At 47.4% G+C, this 20,000-nt stretch overlaps 2 protein-coding genes across 3 annotated transcripts in view; both read left to right on the top strand.

Annotated features, from left to right (window-relative positions):
* Nucleotides 1–6,585: 6,585 nt before the first annotated feature.
* LOC121199261 lies at nucleotides 6,586–9,138 on the top strand. Its single transcript, XM_041063773.1, has 3 exons — nucleotides 6,586–6,775; nucleotides 7,100–7,372; nucleotides 7,746–9,138. Exons 1-3 carry the CDS (start codon nucleotides 6,646–6,648, stop codon nucleotides 8,444–8,446), a joined length of 1,104 nt encoding a protein of 367 aa, XP_040919707.1. The 5' UTR covers nucleotides 6,586–6,645; the 3' UTR covers nucleotides 8,447–9,138.
* A 281-nt stretch (nucleotides 9,139–9,419) lies between these two features.
* Nucleotides 9,420–20,000, top strand: part of pex7 (peroxisomal biogenesis factor 7) — a 26,740-nt gene continuing 16,159 nt past the window's right edge. Inside the window, exons 1-6 of one of the 2 annotated variants that reach the window (XM_041063890.1) lie at nucleotides 9,420–9,564; nucleotides 10,180–10,328; nucleotides 10,415–10,472; nucleotides 10,571–10,721; nucleotides 10,823–10,900; nucleotides 10,998–11,106. In XM_041063890.1, coding sequence (XP_040919824.1) covers nucleotides 10,211–10,328; nucleotides 10,415–10,472; nucleotides 10,571–10,721; nucleotides 10,823–10,900; nucleotides 10,998–11,106 — 514 coding nt within the window. In that variant the 5' untranslated portion in view covers nucleotides 9,420–9,564; nucleotides 10,180–10,210. Of the gene's footprint in view, nucleotides 9,565–10,176; nucleotides 10,329–10,414; nucleotides 10,473–10,570; nucleotides 10,722–10,822; nucleotides 10,901–10,997; nucleotides 11,107–20,000 lie in introns of both variants that reach the window. The other variant, XM_041063889.1, reaches the window with a different exon arrangement.

The raw sequence follows: 20,000 nt of genomic DNA, 5'->3' as shown, positions 1-20,000 counted from the left end.
TGTAACTGTCTTAAATTCAAACGCACATTAAAACATTTTTGATGTTTATTTTCAGTTGATGTAAACAAAGAAAGAGAGAGAGAGTCTTTCCTTATCTCTCTCGCCCACAGTCATATCAGGGGCCTCACCCCGTCTGGAAATTCACACAGATTAAAGTGCTGAGCACGCTAACGCCGCTGCATGTGTCAGTGAGTGTGTCTGTGGGCCCCCCCGCCCCGCCGTCTTCATGTTGGGATGTGTGAGAGCCTTTGTCGGGGGTGAGAGCTGCTCTGTCCTCCCAGACGTCCTGTTCAGCGTTAGTCTCACCTCAGGAGGCTTTAACACTCATATCAGATCCACAACACACACATTCCTGCTCCTACCTACACGAAAACACACACACACACACAGAGTTCATAGCTATGACTCCTGGAAAACACCACCTGTGCTGAGCTGTGAGGTAAATCAAACCTTTAAATTTTCACGTGATTTCACGACAGATAAATTCGACACACCCTGACTTTGCACTGCATCAGTTGATGTGTGACAGAAGAGGAAGGGACAGTGGCCAGGTCCATCCTCTTTCTTTTCTTTTTTATTTAAATGTGAGAAAAGAGAGAACATGAAAAGAAAACAATGGAAACAAGACAGAGAAACGATTAAAAACCATGTTGAGAGAAAGAAGAAGAAACAGCTGCTGCGAAGTGCAGAGTGAATCATGGAGGTAGTGACAGGACAGACAGGGACATGTAGTGACAGGACAGACAGGGACATGCAGCAGCAGTGACAACATGGAGCTTTGATTCAGCTGTGGGTGAACTGCAGACCTCAGATCAGCTCCATCGAGCTCCTGGTTCTGCTGCCTGCAAACATTCTCCTCTTCAGGAACGTGACCTGGCTCACTGAGGCCTCCTGACCCCACACGTTCCACTGATGGGGGGCTGCAGTCTGTGTGTGCGTGTGCGTGTGTGTGTGTGTGTGTGTGCGTGTGTGTGTGTTGACATTTGTCACACATTCTAAAGAGAGAAAGTGGGTGTGGGAAAGACCTGCTCGCCCATCTCAGACTCTCCATGACACACACTCACACACGATCAGCTGATATCCAACTCCCCCAGCTCTCCCAGCACTTTGTGAGTGTGTGTGTGTGTGTGTGTAATGGGAAAGTCCCTTCAGCTTCCATAATAGTTCAGCTTCCAGTTCACTGTTTCTGTTTCATCATTTTATCCCATCAAATCATGATCATATGGATCACACGTATTTCAGATAATGTCTGATTGTTTTGCAAAGACTGTGATGGCGATTTCAATTTCTGAATACGACTGAATGTTATGTAAAGTTAAGACTGATTAAAAAGATGTGGGATCAGGATGTTTCCACTGAAAACTCTCCGTTTTCCCTCCACACTGAAACGTTTGGGTGATAATTTACGATTAAATTTGAGAGTTTTCAGATTCGGTCAGTCGACGACGCTGTCAGCTGAGCGTGTTAAACAGCCTCTTCCACTGTTCTCTGGGTTTTACGCTGCTGAGATTCTCAGATTAGCTTTGATCAGCTTCTCTGACACAGTCACATCTGAGGCGACTTTCCAGTAAAAACCTTTCACAGCTCTGGATTCTTAGAACACAGACGGTTTTACAGCCCAACAAAGAAACCTTTGCTATCAAATGTGCCTCTGAGCAAGATGCGACAAAGCATGTGAACATAAAAACAGACTTTAACACACAAACAGGAAAAAGTCCTGTTTCTTCATTTCCCATCAGCAACAATAAAGACAGAGCAGGAGAGGAGCTCTGATGGTGTCTGACGCCCATGAGCAGAATGAAGGGGCTTTCTTTGTGAGTAAAGTCCTACTTTAAGTGAATTAACATCTTGACCGATGAAAGAAAGGAAGGAAGGAGTGAGAGAGCCGGAGGGGGAGAGGGCAGTGGATGAAGAGAGAAAAGGATAATTGTGTGTCTCCGCAGTGAAAGAGTGTTATTCTTTGGTGCCGCTGAGAGGCAGCCATTGTTGAGCGGAGTTTACCAGTGGGACCGGTCATCTGAGATCACACATCCTGATAGTCGCCCTCAGACCTGATCTCCACAAGCTGCTGGAGGAGGCTTACCCAAGATTATCTCCCCGATTCAGCTCCAAACCGGGTCCAACCGCGGCCGCAGAACCGAGGGATCGGGCCCATCTGTTTACCCACAGAGGGACGGAGGGACGAAGGGACGAAGGGACGAAGGGACGGAGGGACGGCGACTGCACAAATCAGGAGGCCGCTCAGTGTTTTTCACTTTGAGGTCAACACAACATTCAGGATTAAAGTCAGTGATCACCTCCACACTCTTCAGATCAAAGTTCAGAGGTCAAGGTTCAGCTGAAAGCAGGACGTGTGTTCCAAACTGATTTAAAATTTGAGATGTGACTGGTTTGTTCTTCAGGTTGTTTTGTCAACACGTCTGCTTCTCCCCCCCTTCACAACACCGCCACCGCCACCGCCACCGCCACCGCCACCCGTTCCTGTGGTTTTCCCAGGCCTGCTCTCCCAGGGTGTTTGACCTGACTTCATGCCCCTCTCTGCCCTTTTTCTGCCCCTCTTAGTGCTTCCTGCCCCCTGCTGAAGCTACACAGGCTCTTATTGTAGCTGAGCCTACGCCTGTCAGTGCCCATCACACACACACACACACATTTGCGTGACACCAAACCGAATGCAGACACACAATACCACAGTGAACAGACACGTACTGACACATGTCATGTTTTACAGGGTGGAACTAAATAAATACATAAAATGATGATTATAATACATTTGGAATAAATCTGGACATAATTTCTGGAACAGTCAGAAATTACACACACACACACACACACGTATAACGTGTGCTTGGATACAGCTCGTTACACTTTACAGTCGACCTGGTTTCGATTTGCACTGTGAAACATTTGTGCGCACACACACACACACAACTTTACAACTACAATGGCCTTCGCTCTGAACCACTTCCCTCTGTTGTTGAAGGCGATGACCATGATGATATGAGACCCCTAAACACACACACACACACACACACACACACACACACACACACACACACACACACACACACACACACACACACACACAGAGATATGGCTCAACCCCTCCACCCCTGTTAAGCACTATCAAGATCAGGCAGCACTGCCATGTTTCCCACCACAGCACACACACACACACACACACACACACACACACACATATCCTCAACAGTCTGCAGACACTGCTACACCCCCCTACACACACACACATGCACAGACACACACACACACCCTTCCTTTCGTGCCTCTGTGGTGACTGAGGAGGAAAACCAACCGAACAGAGTCACACACTGTTTTTATGGATCCATGTTGAAGTGACTGAACAGACACACACACACGTTTGAGCACATTCATACTGGGAGCAGTCCAGTACAGCCACTGTCCTCCACTGGTGCACTGTCTGAAACAGACAGGCCTCCCAGTTTGCTGCGACTCTATCAGAAAGTCGTCACGTTGCCGTGACAGCGCAGGTCGACAGGTGTCAGGTTCAGGGATGTTGCTCTCCAGAGTGAAGCTCTTCATTTTATTTTGAAAGTTGCATCGCAGCAGAAGCATCAGTGATGCAGAACCATGGACTCTTTTCCTGATTGTTCCTGTTACTTTGATCAGCAGATGAAACAAGTTTCTGAACATTCAGTTGTTGTTTTAGTCGCGTTGGTGCCATTTTGTCTTTGTTCCAGCAGAACGTTGGAGCCTGGTGGGGGGCTGTTTGTGCTGGGAAGCTCCCAGGTGTGAATGCCTGAAACGGTGTGAATGTGACGACGGGCGTTCGTGTCCTGGATAAATAAAATGTGGAGAAAAACAAGTTCAGAGCCAGTGAATGAGCAATCGTCCAGTTTATTCCTGAACAATGAGAGAGGAGGAGGACCATCTGAAATACCACAGAAGAAGGAGGGAAGTAGGAGAAAAGGAGGAAGAGAGTGAAGGACTTGTAGAAAGAAAGGCTGCCGTCGTTTCGTGACTGCTGGTGATTTAGTGGCAATTAATCAGAGAGAGAGAGAGAGAGAGAGAGAGAGAGAGAGAGAGAGAGACCTGTGGTCAGTGTGAGGGAGAGCAGAGCAGCTATGAAAGTGTGTGTGTGTGTGTGTGTGTGTGTGTGTGTGTGTGTGTGTGTGTGTGCTGCTGTCAGGTGACCGGTGTGTTTGTTGATTCAGGCACTGAGCAGCACGATGGTGATTGTTTGGTTTCTGAAGTCAGATTCTCAGGCTCAGAGTCCTGAACTGCTTTAAATACACTCTGACAGTAACTGGTTACTGGTTCACTCACTGGTTCACTGACCCAGTAACTGGTTACCTGCCATGTTCTGCTCAGAGTTTACGGCTCTGATGAAACTTCCTGGTTGAGCTGTGAGTTGTGTGTTTCAGTTGCCATCACCTCCTCAGACCAAACTGTGTGTTACTGTCGTCTGTTTATACGTGAGAAGAATCACCAGGGCACCAGGGCTGTCCAATCAGATCCCAGGAGGGCCAGCCCCACCCCTGAGCCAGCCCCCTCCCCCACCCCCCGCCAGTCATTATGCTAAGCTAAGCTAGGCTAACTGCCTGCAGTAACTTCATATCTAGCGTGATGAGAGTGGAGTCAGTCTTCTTGTTTAAAATGTTGAACTGTTCCTTTAAGACGATTTTAGAAAACTGGACGAACTGTGTGTGTGTCCAAATAGCAGAGAGGGGTGTGTGTGTGTGTCTGTGTGTGTGTAACTGTATCTCTCCTGGCCAACACTGACCCATTTCTCAGCCTTGTCTGCGACTCTGTGTGTGTGTGTGTGTGTGTACAGTATGTGTGTGCACGTGTGTGTGCGCACATACGCCTGCTCCCACATCCTGATCACACCGTTCCCAAGACACTGCCAACACCCTGGGGCACTCACTTCACTGTCTCACACACACACACACACACACACGCACACACACACACACACATGCACGCACGCACGCACACACGCACACACAGACACACACACACGCACACAGTGCTGCTGTCTGCTGACCGCCCTCCACCAAACTGTTGCATAACAAGAGAACAGAGAAAGAAAGAGGTAGAGAAAGGAGAGATGGAGGAAAGAAGAGAAAGAAAGAAAGTGAGGCTGGGAAACAAAGAGAGGAACAGGAAAGAAATGTGATACAAACTGAGAGGAAACATGAAGAGCTGAGACAGGAGTCAGGGTGCTGTGAGCCGGAGGAGCAGAGAGAACACACACGTCAGGATCCTGGAGTCGGGAGACGACTGACTCTGTTCAGTCTGGGTTGTCCCAGTACAAGCCGCTGGTCGTCGTCCATGTTTGTTTTGGTACCACAACATGTGATGTGACGTGTGATGTGATCATGATGGTCAAAGATTTAAAAAAACAACCCTGTGTTAGCACGTTGATCATTAAGCCTGTTACAAACATGGCCGCTGCTGGTTCTTCTGTTCCACTTCCACCCGCTGTGGCGTTCTGTCTCACAAACCTCTGAGAGACGTCACATCCCTGTTTCTCTTCAGTCTGTGGTTTGTGTTTTTAGGATTTCCTGCTGCTGCCCAGTTCACTTCTCCGACCTCTGAAGCTCTATTTTTAGACTTGTTGACCTTTGACCCCCGCTGCTATTAGGCTAGTAAACAGTCTGGGAAACTAAGAGGGATTTCCCCAACTCGCTGCATGTACTTCAGTGTGTCTGTGCTTTAAAACCTCTCTGTCAGTGAAACATTTGAACTTCTCATGAGAAACTGCCTGAGTTTAACCAGCAAATACTGAAACTGCGAGGCCGTTCCTGGGAAACATTACGTGCGTCTGTCCAACATTTGTTGGAGCTGCTTTATATTTTATGGTTAGTTTCTCTGGTCATTTACTAGATGTTGATGGTGACTGAGGAAACTAGAAACCAACACTACATGAGAACAGCAGATCAGTCTGATCAGTCTTCACTCTGCTGAGGTGTGTCTGATCATCTTGACCCCTGATTGGTGGAGGCAGAGGAGTTTGCTGCCAGGAAGCACATTATATTTTTAAATCTGATCTGAGTGCAGAGTTCAGGACATTTTGAAGCAGTGTCGCCCCCTGGAGGGACCTTATGTTGTTTCGTCTCAGGTGCAGCCCAACCAGCGAAGGACACTGGCATTAGCCTGAACCTCCCCCAGCTCTCACCATCTTTACCAGTGTAGTTGTTTCTGTTGAAAAGACATCCTGCTGCTTCTTGTGTCTTTGTAGCTGAAAGTATGGACAGGAAGTTGCACACCCAGATGAAACAAAGCAAAAGCAAAAGTTGTTTTTTATTGTTATTGTTCATCCTGTTTATACTGATGCACCGAGATAAACGGAAGCATCAGCTAATGCCAGGAAAAGTAATAATGAAAACTCCTAATGAGTCAGAGTTTTTCTGTTTGTGTTGACGGACTGATGTTTATTTATTAGAATAATTTTCAGTGTATGATGATAAAAATGAATAAGAGTAATAAATGGAGAACAAAAACACTCCGGACGATTTTATGCAAATAAGCTCTGACGTGCGCTACCGCAGCCAATAGCGTTTGTTTACACTTCCACCGGAAACGGAATCACACCGTTGTTGTTGTTTCCTCCTCCCTGTTCCTCTCGCCCCGCTGCGCCAGGCAGGCACAGAAGTTGGAACAAACATGGAGTACAAGCTGATCATGGCTGTCTCCGGCTTCCCGAGTCTCTACGACACGAACTCCCTGACCTACCGGGACCTGAACATGAGGAGCGACGCGTGGAGGCAGGTCGCGGAGATCGTCGGTGTCCCCGGTGAGAGACTCAAGTTTTTTTCCGCGCGACCAGCGCGCTGCGATGCGCGCGAGGTGAAACGACTCACCTGAACGATGCAGAGCTAACGTGACCGAGCAGCCAGGCTCGAACTAAACTCTTTACTTTTTATTATGTTCATCAGATCCCCCGTTTAAAGATCAAAACAGTGAGTGTCCGTGTCTCAATACGTTCCGACTGTGTGCGGCGCTCAGCGCATTGGTTCCCACCCAGCTGAAACTAACGCGTCCTGATACAAAATCTTTAAAAACACGAAACTCCCTTGTTGAGTGTGTGGTGATGCGTCTGTGCTGTCCTCCTCCTCAGAGTCTGAGTGCAGAAGGAAGTGGAAGACGCTGAGAGACCAACACAGGAGGGAAAGGCAGCGAGAGAAGGAGAGACGCGAGAGTGGCATCGGGCTCCTGAACTACCGGCCCTGGAGATATTCGTCCATTCTGTCATTTTTAAACCCGTTTATTGACGCCAGGGCTGCAGGCACCAACGGCTGGGCCCTGGACCCGCAGCCCTCTCACCTGCATGCGGCTGAAATGGGCTGCAGCACGACCACAGAGACCCGGAGCGACGATGACGAGAATTACGGTTTGTACACGAGGAAACATTTGAATATAAGAATGGAGGTTGTTTTTTTTCAGTTCACTGGTTATCATAAGAACCACAGATTAATCAGCTTATTGATGGATTGTTCCAGAATCACAGTTGTTTCAGTGTTTTTCCAAAACTTTCAACACAAACTGAACGTTACATCTGTGCTGAATGTAGGATTAAGAGTGAAATAATAAACCAGCACCTGAGTGAGTGTCACGTACTGTTGAACGCTGATGAAAAGCTTTAACTCTCAGACGTTAAACATCTCAACTCGAGACAATAGTGTAATAACTGCAGCTGAACTCACGCTGACGCAGTAACAACAGTTTCCTGTTTGTTTGTTTGTGTTTATGTTTTGTCTTTTCAGCCATCGCTGTAGCAGATGCAACAACAACGTCTTCATCGTCGTCGTCCTTCTCAGAGTTCGTCCAGAGGAAACGGCCGTCTCCTCTGAACGGAGACATCATCGGACTTAAAGAAGCAAAGATGGAGGTGACGTCAGACGCTGCCGCTGAGGACAGCGGTCTACAAACACAACATGCCCAACACGCTAACATGAAGGAGCTGTTTGAGATGATGATGCAGTCGGTTACGACTTTGGCTGCGTCCTTAGTTTCTTCACAATCCTCCTCACAGACCTCGGAGCTGATGGCTCCTGCAGTCCTTCAGCCCGATCTGCAGTCTCTCCAGCACCGCCAGGCTCACTGCAGCCCGCCGCCGTCCAGGACCACATCGAGGCTCAGCCACCTGAAAACAGAGGAGCAGGAAACTGTGGTAAGAGAGATTTTAGACCAAACAGACAACGAGGACGAGTGCAGCATGTCTCCCACTCTGATTCAAGCCAAGAGGAAGAGCAGCGACAGTCTGCTGGAGGAGTACCTGAGGAGGATGGAGAGCAGGGAGGCTCAGAGGAACCTGGATGTGGATCAGAGGGACGATGTTACTTTCTTTCTGCTAAGCTTGGCTCCTGCCATGAGAAGACTTTCTGCAGAGAAGCAGTCGATGGTCAGAACCAAGATACAGCAGCTTCTTCACGAGGCGGAGTTTGGTGCCACGACTTTTCAGTGATTCCAAACTGTTTTTTATTTGACACTTTTTTAAACTCTGCATGGACCAACAATATTTTATTCCACCGGCGGAGAAGTCTCCTTTGCCTCATTTTATAATACTGCAGCTGATGTTCTCCTTTCCTATGTTTTCAGAGCTCTTTTTAATAAAATCCTCTTGTCACAGTAATTTGTGTTTTTATTTATGAATTATTTATCACAGTGAAGTAAACATGGCATCAGTGTTTCTTTACATGGAGAGAGAGAGAAAACCTGAGGCACTGTCAGTGATCAGTAACACGACTACAAAGTGAAATCATGTATATTTACTATATTTCATATATTGTATGAGATTTTAACAGCAGGAGTTTCCACTGCTCACTCAGTGAGTCGGACCTCACATCTTTATATCGCGGTTTTTATTTTCTCTCTATTAGAACAAGTGTTAAACATAGCAGGTCTGACACAACTGCAGGTTATCAGATGTCTGCAGTACAGCTGCAGCAAGTAGGGTCATCTGTGAGAGCTTTAATCTGCAGGAATAATTAACAACAGTCAAATAGACGAGGTTTATCAGAGAAATCAGATCATAATTCATTTCACTGACGAGCAGAGGATGAAGATGTTCAGAGACTGTAAATCATCAGATTTATTCTGTTTGTTAACAACATGAGAAATGATAAAAAAGTGGTGTAACATCCTGTTAAATGTAAATAAAAGAATAAAACTGTTCTATACTTAAGTTTACTGCCTCAGCTGATGCGTTGTTGTTGTTGTTGTTGTCTCCGATCTGTCATTCCCTGATGTTTAACAGCAGCTTTAGGTGAAAATCAGTTTGATATTCAGGTTTTATTCGTGCGTTTGTCAGTTAAAGACTTTAAATCTCTCTCTGACACAGTGAACGGTCTGAGCGCAAACACCGCCCCCTGCCGACGCCTCTGCGACATCACAGTGCACGCGGGTTTGATCCGGGTCACTGGGTCAGCTGATGAAAACACGGAAGTGGTGACAGAAACAGCGGGAGGCGGAGAGGAGCCGCTGAGCCGGGGAGACGTCTTCACCGGCGGTTTCACGATCCGGTTCACAGATGTTTTAACATGTCGACGTGACATTACAGCGTGAAACGGCCTGTTTTTATCGGTGAGTACAGCGACGGTGGTCTGTGTGTGTCTGTGTCTGTGTGTGTCTGTGTCTGTACCGAGCACAGCGGCTGTTCGGCTGCTCCAAGTTTCTGCCTCAGTCGGAAAACACTTCGGTTTGTAGCAGGAGCTGTAAAATGCGGCACAGGTCGGATCTGTGAGACGTTTAATATAAAAACTAAATAAAGCTTTCACTCATAGGACCACAGCAGACCAGGAACAGGCCCAGCACCACTATAACAGACTCAGAGACAAGCTAGCTGTCCGACAGCAGGCCATGAGCAGTAAACGATGTCCACTGTCTCTGTCCAGAAACGTTAAAGTCTCAGATTTGTGAAATCTTTCCTCATATTTTGGTTCCCTGCATCCATCCACGTAAGAAGTGAAAAAAAATAAAAGTAAAGGTGAAAACAAACTTTCCTCCGTGGTCCTCTTCACAGAGTGTGTTCGTTTCCTGATGTTATGCTCATTAATGATCATACAGGGTGATACTGAGTAAAACATGTTCACATGTTACAGGAATAACAGCTGTCAGAGCCTCAGCCTTCACACTCCACAGTGTTTCCACAGCTCAGCAGCCTCCGTCTGTAACTCGGTGTGTGGTTATTTTCAGCAGGTGAAGCTGCAGGTACCTGCTGCTGCTGCTGATGGTGGTGATGATGAAGGTGTTTCGCAGTCTGACCCGTCATGGCTACGCTGTGGAAGTGTCTCCGTTCATCTCTAACAGAGTGGCCTGCGCTGCCTCCCAGTACTATGGACTAGCTGGTCAGTGCAGTACAGTCAGGATTGTTCATTGTTCAGTTATTAAGTTTCATCCACCAAAAAAAACCAAGCTTTGTTGTTGTGTGTAGGATGTGGAACGCTCCTGGTCCTGGATGAGACGGAGACGGGGCTTTGTTTGGTGAGAAGGTAAACTTTCTGTCTGTCCTTCTTTCTTCTCTGACACAGGAGTTTTTATGCCATTTAATTTATGTTTCCATGTATTATTGTGTGTCTGTGTGTGTCAGCTGGGAGTGGAGTGACGGTCTGTTCGACGTGACGTGGAGTGAAACGAATGAACATGTCTTAGTTGCCGGGGGTGGAGACGGCAGCCTGCAACTGTGGGACGTAGCCAATCACAACGCTCCACTGAGGGTGGCTAAAGAACACACACAAGAGGTACGAGACACACACACACGTTCAAGAGTCGAATAATGCATCGTTATAGAACACCAGAAAGATTTATCCATCTGTAAACAAGTGTGTGTGTGTGTGTGTAGGTGTACACTGTAGACTGGAGTCAGACCAGAGGGGAGAACTTCATCGTCTCTGGATCGTGGGATCACACAGCTAAAGTGGTGAGATGTGTTTGTGTTTTCCTGAATCTTCTCGTTCTTTTCTGTCGTCTGACTCCGACGTTTTATGGTTTCTATTTTCTTTTTTTTTTTCCTCCAGTGGGACCCTGCTCTCAGCCGCTCGCTGACTACACTCAGAGGTCACGAAGGGGTCATCTACAGTACCATTTGGTCTCCTCACATCCCAGGATGCTTTGCTTCAGCCTCAGGTGAGCCCACACACAGTCTGTAGAAGAGTGGAAGTAATTCACAGCGTTTTTTAAAGACTCAGGAGGCTGAAGATGCTGTAAATGATTCAGAGGCTGATACAGTCTCAGCACCAGGTGGCGCTGTCGCGGTGTTACTCTGGCTGGTGTCATTCATTCGTTTGCAGGCTGCAGCATGTTCAGGCTCAGCTCCTGTTAGTGACTTAAAGTTTGGATTCAGTCACAGAGAAAAGGTTTCTGGAATTTTCTGCACGTGTTTAACTGAATCTCCACAACAAGAGGAGAGTGTGTGAAGACATGGCCACGGGTTTCAGTTTGTTTCAGTCTGATATATAAATCATTTATTCTGTAGATTCTGACTGTTTTGTGGCAGGAAATGAATTTATGAAAAATACTTTTATTTATATCTGTGAAGAAACGTGTGTGTTTCCGAGTCAGCTGTTTTCATTTGCTGTAGAAACAGTGGAAACATCTGGTTTTTATAAACCTGACTGACAGTGTTTGCTTATTTAGTTTGACTGATTGTGTAACGCTTTGTGTTGTGGGATATTTTGTGTTACTGTAATCGACAATCTTACCACTTTCCATCATTCAACAAATGTCAGAGCACATCTCGTCCATGTCACATGTCGACCATATGACCTGTTACTGGGAGTAGGTGTTTAGTGACGGCTGGTCCCAGTGTAAGAATTAGGTTTAGTTTCCTCTCAGTAAACTGTCACTGTGGCTTCAGTGTGAACCTGCGGTGCCTCCGGCTCCTGCAGTGGACTCAAACCTGTCAGAAGAAGAGCTGAAACACTCTCCTCGTGTTTGACATTTCAGTTTTCACTGGAGGAGATTGAAAAATATCTTTAATCATCCTGTGAAAAATAAAACTAAACGGTAAAACGGTTTTTTAGTGGTAAAGACCGTGGTGAAAAAATAAAAACCAGGCCTGCGAGTGGTGATGATGCAGCTCCTCCTCTCCTCCTCTCCTCCCCTCCTCACCTCCTCCCCTCCTCTCCTCCCCTCCTCCCCTCCTGCCCTCCCCTCCTCCCCTCTTCCTCTCCTCCTCTCCTCCCCTCCTCCCCTCCTCCCCTCCCCTCCTCCCCTCCTGCCCTCCCCTCCTCCCCTCTTCCTCTCCTCCTCTCCTCCCCTCCTCCCGCTCTATCGAGGAAGTGAGTTTTAGAAATCAGTCTCATTCAGAAGACCATTAAGCCAATCAGTTTGTACCCAGAGGGAGAGCTGGGATTATCTTATCTGTTTGCGTGGGAGCGTACGCTAACTTTATCAGAGGGGCGGAGCCGCGGCGTGATGGATGTGCGTTTCGTCAGCTCTCTGATCCGACTGTCGACCAGCTGCGGTCGAATCTGCTGCAGCTGCCTTTAGTTCAGCGTCGCTTGGTGAAGTGTGCTTGAACTCGTTGGCTAATGAGTTTGTGTTAATTGGTTTGTGAGAGTGAGCAGAAATCTCTGATCAGATTTTAGAACCAGGAAGACGCTAAGCTCCTGTGGCTCGGGGGTAATTCACATGTTCACAGGAGCAGAGTCTTTGTGAGACATCGTCAGTTACATTTTCATTCTTTTCCTTTATCTGAGCTCTGCGATGTCTTTTTGGAATGATGCAGTTCAAAAAGCAGACGCACATAAAGAGGAAGTTAACGGCAGGATTCAGAGGCCACGTGTCGTTTCAGCCCGGTGACACAGCGCTCGTTAGGCCTGAGCTCAGATCAGATAAGTCCTCCGGAGCCGCTCTGGAGCTCTGCTAAATGATTTACTGAGCACTGAGCTCCATAATGAAACCGTTTGTGTGGTCTGACTGTCCACGTCCAGCTGTTACAGCGGCTTCGCCTCCGTGTTCACATCTGGAACTCACCCAGACACTGCTGCACCAAAACACTCAGGCACACTCAGACTCTTTATCACTGCTGGGTCTTTAAAACAGGATTTATCAGCTCTGTACTGTGCAACGAGTCACGTCCTCAGTCAGAGTTCAGACAAGTTTCATTTCAAGTCACAGCTGATCTGATCGGATCGGATCTTTGTTAATAAAAACGAGAGCAAAACGATTTGTCAGCATTGGAGTGAATCTGTGTCTTTAGCCAACATGGACATGTTCAGAATTCAGAACTGCTGAGTTGGACAGAACACAGACGGGGGCAGTAAAGACAGGATCAGCGGTTGGTGGGGTTTATTTTAGCCCTTACTGCTCCTTTAAAACATGCTGTGGCTCAGATACTGATCCAGGTTGTTCTGTATCAGACTGAATTACCTGAGAGTGAGAGAGCTCTGTTTTTGTGAAAGCAGGTGATGTGTGGCTGCAGCAGCCTGAGCTGACCTTTGACCTTTGAGCTGACCTGCAGCATCACAGGACTAATGACCCTCTGTGTTCATTGTTCTCTGCGTCTGTGCCACCTGCTTCAGTCCACTTCAGTCGTTTGTCTTGTGTATGCTCTGATTTCTCTGCTTTGTCTCTCTGTCTCTTTCTGTCTCTTTCCTGTTCTGTCCGTTGAAGGTTCATTCTTACTCAGAAAGTCCTGACGTCAGGACGTGAACTGGTCAGCTCGAGCTGCTCGTGTTTTCTGAACTGCAAACATCAGATGATGTTTAGGTTAATGAAAAAGTAAATTTCAGTTTAAGTGGTCTGACAATAATCAAACTACAATAATCAAACTTGGGTTTAAAGAAACAAACAAACCACATTTTAGGCTAATTCTGCTAAATATGTGAGTGTCCAGCCCTGTGTGTGACGTGTGACTCTGTCTGTCTGTCTGTTTCCCCAGCAGCAGTACTGTGTGTGTGTGTGTGTGTGTGTGTGTGTGTGTGTGTGTTTTGCCAGAGACTGAAGTGCTCATCATCCGAATAATGTTTTTGCAGGACACTGAAACACACACAGTCATTTTGTTGAGTGTGTGTGTGTGTGTGTGTGTTTGCTCCGTGACACCAGGTAGAGTCTGGTTAAATAATTGATAGCAGGTGTCCATCAGAGACAAGGGTTCATCAGCAGTCACACACACACACACGCGCTGTTATCTCTGTTGTTGTTGTTCACTTCGCTGGGCGTCAGTGGTGTGTGTTGTGTCCCGGCCTCGGGGGAAGCTTTGACAACACAAACTGTACCTGTCGTCTTTCTCTGCTTCCAAGAGCGACCAGCAAACACCTGGAACCGTGGCCCCGGGTGGAAGCAGCTGACACGCCAAACAAAATGTAGATAAATGAAATCAGCTCATCAGAAACGGCTGAACCAAAGAAACACGCTGAGTCTGAATCCTCCCTCACCGGCCTCATCCTTTAGACTTCGCCATGTTCCACAGACAGAGTGAAAAAGTCAGACAGGACAAAAAACACGAGCAGTCACGTGGTCGGACGGGTTGTAGAGAATCATTAGCATCTTCTTCAGCAGCACTGACGTTAGCCAGCGAGGTTTACCTGGAACCAGGACGCACCGTGTTTCCTGGCACGTGAGAACAGCTGTGCCTAACATCAGTGTCACCAGGTGTAAATGGGGCCCAGCAGCTCTGGACAGGAAGCTGCACTGAGTGAAGCATGGTTTGTAAAACAGAGAGACCGAATGATGGACGATGGACATCTCTGTCACACGTGAGCACACACACACGCGGTCGCACACTCTGAGGCTTCAGGGCGCGTGTGAGGAGCGATCTGTGATGACACGCACGCGAACAGGAAGGCGGGTGCTGATAGGTGGGAGCAGCGCGCTGCTTCAGGCCTGGTCAGAGCTGCAATCAGACGACGGCGGCGATCAATAAGACAGAGAGAGAGAGAGCGTCCTGTTATAACAGGAGTTGCTCTGGATCAATAAGTCGGGATAATTTGCTAAAACACAGATGAGAAAAGAGAGAAGGTGTTAGTGAGGAGGGAGAAACAGCTGAGATCACCGGGCTCTGCTCACTCTTCTTTTAAATAAATGCTGTCTCACACAGTGACACGCTCAGAGACAGGGACACAGGAAGTGTGTGAGGTGAGGTCGGAGACGATGTTTGCAGCTGTACGTTTTAAATCAGCTTCAGGAAACTGTGGAAAATGTAAAGTTCTCTCAGCAGCGACTGAACGTGACGGCAGCAGAAAACAGCCAACGTGAACACAGAGTCAGACTGAGTCAGGAGCAAACTGTTAACTGTGCTTTTACTGAAATGATAAGAGCGAAGCCAGGCGGAGCGGGAGGAGACTCGGTGCTCGGTCACAGCTCTGCCAGATAAAGGTTAGAAATAAATCCAAGTGTTCACCGATGCTCGGAGCAGCGCAGCTTTGTGATGCGCCGTTTGTATCCTCGGCCTGTGCTTACTGAACTCTGGGGTCGTGCAGGATTTCAGTTTGACTTGTTGTTGGAGAAATGAAAGTTCTCAGCTGGAGGTTTGGAGTGTCTCGGTTTATAGTTACGTACGTGTGAAGCAGAAACAAACACTGAGTGGATCAGCACAAGATTACAGATGAAAAACAGCTCTGAGCTCTATTCCTGCTCAGGTTCCTGCTCAGGTTCCTGCTCAGGTTCCTGTTCCTGTTCCTGCTCAGGTTCCTGCTCAGGTTCCTCCTCCTGTCACAGTTAAAATAAAAAAGTGTTGAAGGCTCCACGTTAGAAGGTTTTCATCATTTCTTTGAAACTAAAACATGACCCAACACACAGCTGTGTGAAGTGTGTCAGCGTGTTGTAAGTGTGTTGTTCTGCGGGGTCTCATGGATGAGTGGGTGGATGGATGGGTGATAATGAGTTGTCAAATAGCATAAGCTAGCATTAGCGTACGGTGGAGGATTGCTGCCTTATCTCCGTGTGGAGGCTTCCCCTCTGGTGGCATTTAGCAGCTAGCATGAGAGGCTACTGAAGAGAGAGGCAGTGAGAAACGGAGTGAGAGGGAGGGAGACGGGGGTATGAGGAAGGCAGGGGGCAGATGGCGCCTCATTCTGATAAGCTTATCGGAGTTTCCCATGCTCCTCGCTGCCTCTCCTCTTCACATCTTCTTGTGTTTCTCCTCCTCTTCTTCCTCTCTCTTCTCTCCATCCCCCAACTGTTGGTTCAGGGCCACCTCCAGCATCTGGAGTGGAGTGTGTGTGTGTGTGTGTGTGTGTGTGAAACTTCAGTCTGCCCTCCAGATCTCGCTCAGTATCATTCTTCGTGGTGCCAGCTCGTCTTGCTCTCAGCTCTGAAACAAATCAGAGCTTCAGTAAACAGCAGCAAAGCTATTTCCTTTCCTCATCTTCCCTTTTTTTTTCCCTCCGTCACCACCTCCTAATCTTTCCAACCATCTTCGTTTCCTGTATCACCCGGACTCGATGATGTAGTTATAAAGAAAAAAAACATGGTCTGTTTTCACATGATTGTGATGATTGTGGAAAATATCACCGTAAAGATTATCATCACGACTTTCCTTTTACCGTAAAGTTACAACAGGATTTCCTCAGATTTTGACTGAGCAGTCGAACGTTGCAGCGCCGTGGGATCAGCAGCAGAATCGATAACCGATGAAGGCCGATCGTTCAGAGTTCAGGTCAGGCGACTGCAGCTGAGATGCATTTTAACCAGTCCTGGAAAAAGATGTAAATGCATCCATCTTGTAATGTTTGCAGAGTGACTGCGTCAGTGTTTGTCAGAAGAGTCCAGTCCAGGAGATGATGATGACTGCAGCAGTCGATTGGTCAGAACGGATCAATATGAGCCAATCAGTGAAGTGTTTTCCTCCCAGAGGCTCAGCTCTGCGTGCTCGGTTTGAAATGATTTCCAGGGTTTTCTGGGACTTTGTGATTCATTCTGACATGTTGTGTATTTATCGGACAGACGCCGGAGCCGCAGTCTCTCGTTTGTGTGGGGAAGGTGCGTCTGTTTCCTGCATTGCAGATGCATGTGAGAGGCCTGTGCAAATAACAGGAGGAGACAGGTGGACAGAGGCTCAGTGTGTATTCTGCTGGAGTCAGTAACGTCTTATCTCAGCCCAAGTAAATGTTTTATTATCAAGATCACTATATAATTATTATATTCCACTGCATCACGACTTTGTAATAGTAATGGGCCGCGCCACAGTTGTAACAGGCTGGAAATGAACAGATCAGACTCCATGTTGGTGAAATACCTCGATTTGTGAGTCTCGGAGTCTCAGTCCATATTCTTGCATCTTGTCTGCTCAGTATTTATCTGCCACTTGTCTTTGTCCACGTCCTCTTCTCGTGTACAGAGTGTAACGCAGACACGCTTCAGTGTAAAGGGCTGGGGTTACGGGCACAATGTCTTCGTGTCTCCATCGTCTTTTCCTGTGGACGTGGTATGACAGATAAGCTTTGGAGGTGGCTGATCTCGGCTTCGTCAGCCAGTGAAAACAATCGTGTAAATCTGTGTGAATGCAGCTCTCTGGTGGCTTATCTGAACCTGTTTTGCTACAGTCACCCACACGCCCGCCGTGATCCCATTCAGCCTCGACTCTGGAAATTTAGTGAAACCAGAAAAATGCTTTTAAATGCAAATACCGGTGCACGAAGAGTGAGAGGAATATCTGCCCCCACCAGGGAAGGATTAGCTGCAAGAGATGCCATCAGCAACGCAAACTGGTGAGCCACTGAGATGGAGATGAAATGGTTCTGTTTGACCACAGGAACTTTTCCAGAAACCGTGTCAGAGCCTGCATTTTAGCCAGTTCTGGTTTAGATGGAAATGCATCCATCTCTACAAGGTGCACTGATAACCTTGTTCATCTCAGCAGTAACTGTTGGTGTTTGTGCTGCTGTCATAAGAGTTACGGGGCTGTAGATGATGCCTGCGGCGCTCGATTGGTCTGAACGGATCGATACGAGCCAATCAGCGAAGCGTTTTCCTCTCAGCTCTCAGAGGGACTGGACCTGGTGTGGAACTGGCACGAGGGCAATATTTTTTATCACAGTAAAGAGTGGACAGGTTGTACAGGTTTGATGGAGATGGATCTGAGTGAGAGGAACCCTGAGGAACCAGATCAAAAACTGAACTGGACAACGAAGCAAATCAGAAAAAGAAGAGTTCCCATGAACCCTCAGTGTTCTGTGGAACTCTGAGACGTGGGATTCAGTACAGAGGCTGGTGTGAACTCTCAGTTCATCTTTAGGTGGAAATGTTTCATCTCGAGTAAAGACTCACACGTCTCCTGCGTCTCTGTGACTTAGTTAAGTTAAACCAGAGGTAAATTAATCTTTGCTTAGTGTCGTATATTTTATGTCTGACTACATGTCGAACTTAGTGTGTGTGTCTGTGTGTGTGTGTCTGTGTGTGTGTACTGTTATGACACATCAGTAAGAAGCTTAACAGTGGCTGTATATGGGAGGAGAGCTGTGTGTGTGTGTGTGTAAGCTGAACCTGCTGATACAGCAGAGATACCAGGTGTAATAGAGCGAGACCCTCTTACAGAAGTCAGCTTCTAATGCACTGCAGAACGAACACACACACACACACACACACACACTCACACACTCACACACACACACACACCTGCACACACACATTTTCATGCAGAGCCAGATGCTCTTTGTTGCTGCAGCAAAGGAAACACAATGTTAAACTGTTATTGCTGCTGTAAATGGTGACACACACACACACACACACACACACACACACACACAGAGTCTGGTTGGCATGTTTTCTGCTTGCTGATGCCAGAGGAGCTTCCACGCGTGGCTGAGAAGTGGATTGTGTGAGTGAGGAGGAGGATGAATAAAGGAAGGAGGGATGTGAAGGGTTAAACAGTTATGAAAGAATCGAGAACGAGTGGGAAGATGAGGCTGTAGGAGACTGATGCTGGGAGGTGGAGGGAGTGAGGAGGAGGAAAGGGTGAACGGAGGAGGAGGATTAATCTGCCGGTCAGTAAACGTGAGGTGGAGCCAGGAAGAAGCTCCCTGGCTGCACCCTTTAATCAGGATTCGCTCGGAGCTGTTTATTCAGACGCCGCAGGCTTCGTTCGCTCTCACTGAGCTCAGATTCTGAAATATTCCTGCCGGCTCACCTCTCCCGCCTCCAAGGGACTTTAGGTGGCGTTGTTTCCGAAGAACCATTCCAAAGTCCCAGTCCCATAATCCGATTAAGCACATTTACTTTGTTTTTGGTTTCCAGATGGCTTCTCTGCTGTGGCCCAAACTTTCAGCAGTCCTCCCTGTTCTCTGGCTCACACAAACAACATTACTTAAATAAAAAACTCTTAGTTTAACCAAAAGAAAATGTTTGACTCTAAGAAATTATTTTTATCACAGTCAGTTTTTCATATCTGTGGATCTCAGTGTATAAAGATATAATTAAAGTCAGTATTTGAACAATAACTCAGTGAGCTGCGAGCAGATAAAAACTACACACTACACTCTACACACTGCACACTGCACACTGCACACTACACACTGCACACTGCACTCTACACACTACACACTACACTCTACACACTGCACACTGCACTCTACACACTACACACTACACTCTACACACTGCACTCTACACACTGCACTCTACACACTGCACACTGCACACTGCACTCTACACACTACACACTACACACTGCACACTGCACACTACACTCTACACTCTACACACTGCACTCTACACACTACACACTGCACACTGCACACTGCACACTACACTCTACACTCTACACACTGCACTCTACACACTACACTCTACACACTGCACACTGCACACTGCACACTACACTCTACACACTGCACACTGCACTCTACACACTGCACACTGTACACTGCACTCTACACACTGCACTCTACACACTGCACACTACACACTGCACACTGCACACTGCACTCTACACACTGCACACTGCACACTGCACACTACACTCTACACACTGCACACTGCACTCTACACACTACACTTTACACACTGCACACTGCACTCTACACACTACACACTGCACACTGCACACTACACTCTACACTCTACACACTGCACTCTAC

The sequence above is a fragment of the Toxotes jaculatrix genome, chromosome 19 (assembly GCF_017976425.1).
Source record: "Toxotes jaculatrix isolate fToxJac2 chromosome 19, fToxJac2.pri, whole genome shotgun sequence".
Taxonomy (NCBI): domain Eukaryota; kingdom Metazoa; phylum Chordata; class Actinopteri; family Toxotidae; genus Toxotes; species Toxotes jaculatrix.
Note: the sequence above shows the minus strand (reverse complement) of the source record. Positions and strands in the feature narration are given on the sequence as shown.